Here is a 7080-nt window from a genome sequence, read left to right on the forward strand (position 1 = left end):
TCACGTCATTTTTATTCGTTTCTAATAGGAGAATGAAAAATTGAATTTTTTTATCTTGATTTTTAATTTTTTCCTTCTCAAAAAATTCAAATGCAACGAAAAATGTTAAAAATTAGGAGAAAATTTTGATTTTCTTTTCTCTTATTAAGAAGAGATATGAATAATATAAAATTACAGTTTTATATAATCCTTTCTCATTGCGCTACCACGGACAAGATAACACACAAATAACAATGGGAAAAACTGGTTGACTTCCAAACCCATGTATTTAAGTCAATTGGACACCACTTCTTTTTTTCTTTGGTTTGGTTAATCTTTGAACATTTCAAACAAATAAGCTGTTTTAAACTTCGCTTTTAAAGTTTCAGAATAACACGTTAAGAGTGCTAAATTCAGGCCATAATTGGCGGAGCCATTGACGTACCTTAGCCCTTATAGCTGGCATTTGTCTTTTTTTATCAATACATCAGCGGTTGAGATATATATGAGAGTTTTAATCACTGCTCCCAACACGAGCATTTGAACCCGAATTTAATCTAGTTAGTCTATTTGGCGAAGATGACATCCAATAAATCTGGGTTCAAATTTAAGCATTTAGCTGAGTTTGCACCAGGACCATGGTCTGGCTGCAAAACTCTCATGCATTGCCGGGAATAAATCGAAAAACCCGAAACAGCATTCATCATTTTCATCCATACTAACTATCAATCCGCACCGGCAACTACGAATCCGAAGCATATAACTCGAAGAAGCTTGCTATTTGCTGCTGCAATCCCTTTTACAAGCACATCTTTGTGTATTCATTTCAAAAAGTAACATAATAGTAAATTGGAATTGAAAACTTTATATTGAATTATCATATTATTGATACACAGATTACTTGTAGAAGTATACAATAAACTCAACTCTTTTTTATCTCTTAATTCTAGCTTTAGTCCATGGAAACCAATCCAAACTCTGTATATGCACTAAAAAAAACATTATAATTTGAAAAAAACTAGGTTGTCTCTTTGTTGTTGTTGTTTTTAACTTATTTGTTCACCAATCAAATCCAAGCCAACTACTAGAAAAGTCAAGCCTTGAAACAACAAGAAATAGAAATGAACCCCATGTGCAGACAATAAGCTTCTTGCAGCAGCAGTGAGTAGAAGAAAAGCCAGTACCAGCTCTTTCCTATAGAGTCGATTTCTCTTCTTCAAAGGGGTGATTTCTTCTTGTTTTTTGAGTTTATTCAATGTCTCCAACCCGGATTCGGAGTGTCTCCTCGTGATCTTTTCTTCATTCAATGATTTCGATTCCCTTTCAGCTAAGGCCACTAAGTCGGATTCTGAAGATCGACCTGTTTTCTTCGTTACTACCCATTCGTAGGCGCTCCCGAGCTGGAATAGTCCCGAGATCATGGCATTAAATTTGGTTACCGACATTGTGTTTTCGAACAGAAGGTACGGGACTAAGAAGGGGAAGGATTTCGGGGCCGGGAGGATGTTTAGGAATGACATGAAAATTGGGATATAACAGATAACCCAAAGGGGAAGTTCAGCTTCGGGAATGAACATTGTTAATGGAAGTATGATGCAGAACAATGTGAAGGAGTAAAATGGAAGTATAAGCTTCCTTAGTAGGAAAAACAGGAATATCAAATTGGCCTTCTTCGATACCGATATCTGCATGGATCAAACACAAATCATTAGACTCAATTGCATGTGCATTTTAAAGGATTCAGATCATCATAAAACAAATCAAACCTTGGATGTTACAATTGCAGGAAGACATAACCGAAACAACTGCATCGGACCTGAATGCCATCGGTGCTGCTGTTTCTTGTAAGCTTCATAAGACTCAGGCAACTCACAAAGCACTTTAACATCATTGAGGAAGATGAATTTCCATCCATTTAAGTGTGCTCGAACCGCGATATCCATGTCCTCAACAGTTGTTCTCTCGAGCCAACCACCGGATTCTTCCAAGGCCTTGATCCTCCACACGCCAGCGGTCCCATTGAATCCGAAGAAGTTGAGGAAAGCACCATTCACTTGCTGCTCAACTTCGAAATGGAAGCAAAGATTGATGTTTTGAAGCCTTGTAAGCAAATTCTCATCTTTATTCACAAATGACCAACGAGCTTGAACTAAACCAAGCTCAGGGTCACCCTGCAATGGAGATCAAAAATTCAACATTGTTTGAATCATTACAAAAACCAAAATGAACCCGAAATTTGAATCTTTCTATTGGAATTTTCATCGAATACCTTGAAGTGAGGCACGGTTTGCTTGAGGAAATCAGGGTTAGGCTGGAAATCTGCATCAAATATAGCAACAAATTCATAGTCCTTAACATAATCACATGCCATTGCTGATTTAAGGTTGCCGGCTTTGTATCCGGTTCGGATTAACCGATGCCGGTAGATTATGTTCACCCCTTTCTCACGCCATAATGAAACTTCATCTTTGATCAAAAGCTGTAAATTCCCATCATCTGAATCATCTAGAACTTGAATTAGAATCCGGTCTTTAGGCCAATCAAGCTGACAAGCAGCAGCAATTGATTGTGCAAATACCTGGAAAATAAAACAAGGATTACTTGAAAACAGATCAAATGAAACTGAAGTGGATTTTAAGGCTTAAAATTCACACCTCTCTTTCATTGCACATTGGGATCTGCACTAGAACCATAGGAAAACTTGAGCCATCTTCAATATCATAAGCATCTCCATTGATTCTTGGTTTCAAGTTCTTATATTTAATCCAGAAACAACCCAAACAAAGAATAAGGCGATCAAGAGACTGAATCAAGAAGAGAACAATGCAGAATTTGGACATGGTTAGCACCAATGGAGCAACATAATCAACTCTAAATGACAACCATGTCATATAACACCATTGGAAGAGACCTTGAACCTCCCATGGTTGAATCATGTTCAAATTCCATTTCTTCAAATGAGCAAAGATTTCTAAAACCAAAGCAAATATAGAGATAAAAAGAAAGACTTTGATGAATCTATACAATCTTCTGCTTTTGGCTTCTTCTTCACTCACATCAGATAATGCAATGCGTTTCTTGACTGATAAAAACATGGTTTTCAAAGCCATTGGCAGCCATGAAAGACAAGCAAAAACTCTGTTAGCTTTGAGGAAAAGGAACCATGTGAACTGTTTGGGACTCACAGCTTTTTGTTTCTCGAGTAGCAGAGTTGAATCTGAGCCATTGATTTCCACTAAAGAGAACTTATTAGGCTTCTCAATGGTGACCACAACTGAGCTTGGAGCCATTTTCAAAAACCAGTAGATTCAAAACCCAGATCAAAAATTTAGCAAATGAACTCAAAACTCAAACTGGGTTTTCAATTCTGAGACGTGGGAACAAGACAGAAAAATGTAAAAAGCTTGTTCAAGTCAAAACATGGTGGAGAAGAGGAAAAGGGAAGGCATTTAAGTTTTAACACTGGTCTATTGTTCTTTTTGAGTGAAGAAGAACTACTAATAAAGGAAAACAAGAAAGTACCCTGTTTACTTGCATCTGTGGTTAGAAATTTAACATCTTAAAAAACCGAAAAAATTTAATTTTTCTTTTGTTTTTTAATTAAGTGATTAGATTTAGGTACAACCAAGCTTAGTCAACATGGGAACATCTTCGAAAAAGAAAATAAAATTATTGGACCAAATCCAGCTTTGACATGTGACCAATGTTCACAAGAATCCACTCATCAACACTCAATCTCATGCACCCAAATTATGACAACTAGGTACAGCCAAACTGCAACTCACTGCCAAAAATAACTCAAAATTTGGAGGATGAAATGGGTAATTATCCTTTTAAGAAATGATTAAAAAGATTAGGTTAATTATGGTAATCATAGTTGACGCGGTATCATTGAGATCTGCATTCAAATTGTATAAAACTCCACACCTAGCTGTACCTTCAAATTAAAGTCACTTTTTCAAGGTTTATTTTCAATCTAAAATTTTCATCATCATTTGTCAACTATTAATTTAATACCCAAACCATTTATTGAAATATATTTCAACTTCACTACCATTACCTGACATACACCTGAATTTTGTGTTATTCAAATTTCATACCTTGCTTCCTATATTAATTGTTCTAAGGTCAAACAGTGGCTCACACTTATAGAGAAAGGATTGTATAAAATTGTGATTTCTCACCATCCTTATCTCTTTCCAATCAAGAGAAAAAATCTAATTTATCATTCTCTTATTGTGAAGCAATAAAGGATGAATTCTTTCTTTATAAGGATATGTTTATAGTTTTGTTAATTTAACTTTCCTCTTTAAAAATACATAAAAATTATTTTAAAAAGTTATTTTGCCATTTTATAATTGTCAAATGGCAAAATTAATCGAAGGATTAAAAGTTTTAAATAAAAGTATAAATAAATTCTTTGAATGCATATTCATATAGTCAAAATATGTTATAAGTTAATATATTTTAATTAAATTTAAGAAATTTTATTTAAAAATTTTAGTTGTACGAAAAATGAAACATGAAAATATTATTGAAAGAGTTGATGGGGCTATAACTAATTAAATGAACCCTAAAATTAATTAAACTTATTCTCACGTAAAATCATTTGAGAGATAAATATGTGTATATAAAGGTTGACAAATTGGAAATTAGAGGGTGAAAAGTAGTGGTGGAGACAAGATGTTCATTTTGAGAGAGGAGTTGAGTTAAATTAGATGTGATATGTAACAATCGATTTAAACATATAAACAATCGATTCAAAAGAAGTAGTATTTCATCATAATAAATAATTTAAACATATAAACAATCGACTTAAAAAAAGAACGAAACAATATTCTACCAATATAGTATATATATAAAGGAAAAAATTGCAAAAATCTTAAATTTTGGAGGACCATGGCCCCCTAAGCTTCTACTAGGCTCTGTCATTGGTTAAAAGGGACTTGCAAATATTATTATGTGGCATAAATAAATATAATAAAAGCAAGGTTAAAATAAGTTATTAGTCTTTATAATATAGTATATATACTTCAAATGTTAAAATAAATACTTTTATTTTTGGGTTTAAATTTTTTAGTGCAATAATTAATATTATTAGTATTTTTATATAAATTTTCAACTTAATTCATTGATGTTGACGGAAATTAAATATGTTATGTTGATCAATTTTAACAAAAATTACCAACAATAATAATTGGATTAAAATCTTTATTTTATAAAAAAATATGAAAATTAATTTTAAAATTTAAATATAATAATTAAATCTCAAATTGTAAGGAGTAAAAGTAGTGGTCTATGGATCGTACTTTACTCGTACATGCATGAACACCATAATTGCATGCTCATCGTAAGCATGCATCGCTCACATAATGCCTTACACAGAAGCCATGAATATCCATTTTTAACCATGCATGCATCACATATGAAAAATTATTTTAGCAATATATTAATAATTCTACTGATTTCTCACGTGATTTGAGAGAAAATTGAATAATATCACATTTTCATAATACAAAAAATAATACTCTAATCAAATGGAGTGAGTATGATGGTATTTAAACGGCCTAATGACTTATTTAGTCCTTCAAAAGTTAAAAAAAAATTATTTTAGTTTTTATATAATTGTTTTCATCCTTTTAGCTTTTACATTTATTATGTTTATCAAATCACCCCAAAATGAATGGAAAAGTTAACGTTTGTTAACTTTGTTAACTTAACATACACGTGAATTTTTACATAAATATCAACAATTAATTATCTTTTAAATTTTAAAATTTCAAAAAAATATAAAAACTACTTTTAAAAATTTAAAATTATTAAAATTATTTGAAAATATAAAATTATAAAATATATCTTTTAATAGTTTTAAAAATCAATTAATTGTTGACGTGGCATACGCGTAGACTACCATCATCAGCAAAGTTAATAGACATTAACATTTTCATTCATTTTGGGGTAATTTGACAAACAATGCAAGTTTAAAGGCTAAAAGAAGTGAATAAATTAAATGGAAGACTAAAATAACTTTTTGATAAAGTTGGAGGGATAAATAAGTCATAATGCATATTTAAAACTAGTGCAATGCATGGATTTATTATATTTAAAAATAAAAATTTTATAAAAAAATTCTAGCAGCTCAACTTTTTCAAATTAAATCTTTGCTTTGTTTGCGGCGGCACTAGCATTTGAGTTAGTTGTTGGTCATGGTTTCTCCAACATTTTTTTTTTTGCAGTTTTATTTTGTTTTTAATTTTAGTCCACATTATCGTTATTTTGTCCACATTATTGTGGTTTTACTTTGCCCATATTTTTCATGATTTTTGTTTTGTCCGCTCTATTTTCTTTAAAAGCAGAAATTGTTTTATTTTTACTTTTAACTTTTAGTCATGTTCTGGTATCTATGTAAGATTTGCAAATATAAGGGTGTCGCTATATCCATTAAGAATCGTTCTCGAAGAGCTTTATCATTATAGATCATAGTGATGGTAACAAACCCGAGATGATGAGGAGAAAGATAAGCTATCTGAGACTTGACCTTTTGTGCATCATTGATACGATGGGTCTCTTGAGGCTTCTGGTAGTTTTTTCTTGGTTGATTGATATTCATTATCGGGTTAATTTGATGATGAGGAGGTTAAAATGCAAATTTTAGCAATTTGATCTAGTTGATGCATTTCTAGTTTGTTTCAAAATTATTTCAATGTTGCAACGACTTTCAATCTATCCTCCGCTTTTTTTTAGATTACTTTGTAAACCGACATCTTGGCATTAGTTTGTAATGATTTATTTATAGTTTGTATTGTGTCATTTTATTTTATTATTATTGTTCAAGGTTCCTATTAATAATATCATTTTCTAAAAAAATTAAAATTATTTTTAAAATATTGTTTTAAATATATATATTCTTTAAAATAATTTAAAATAATTTTTCAACATTTTTTAAAAAGTTTAAAGATTGTTTTAAATTAAGTTAAAAAAATTAAAAATTGTACCAAACTTAAATTTTTATACAAAATTGAATTTAAACTATAAAAGTTTATTGAAACTATTTTTGTAAAATATTTGCTCAAGTGGCACCATATACCTCAGCAGGTGACC

At 31.1% G+C, this 7080-nt stretch overlaps 1 protein-coding gene across 1 annotated transcript; it reads right to left on the bottom strand.

Moving 5' to 3' along the window:
• Nucleotides 1–842: 842 nt before the first annotated feature.
• Nucleotides 843–3539, bottom strand: LOC108454132 (xyloglucan glycosyltransferase 4). The gene is made up of 4 exons (XM_017752465.2): nt 2634–3539; nt 2249–2557; nt 1746–2150; nt 843–1664 (listed from the first exon to the last, which is right to left on the bottom strand). The coding sequence occupies exons 1-4, from the start codon at nt 3267–3269 to the stop codon at nt 1026–1028; spliced, it is 1989 nt and encodes a 662-aa protein (XP_017607954.1). The 5' UTR covers nt 3270–3539; the 3' UTR covers nt 843–1025.
• Nucleotides 3540–7080: the final 3541 nt, after the last annotated feature.

This window comes from Gossypium arboreum, chromosome 9, assembly GCF_025698485.1.
Source record: "Gossypium arboreum isolate Shixiya-1 chromosome 9, ASM2569848v2, whole genome shotgun sequence".
Classification (NCBI taxonomy): Eukaryota; Viridiplantae; Streptophyta; class Magnoliopsida; order Malvales; family Malvaceae; genus Gossypium; species Gossypium arboreum.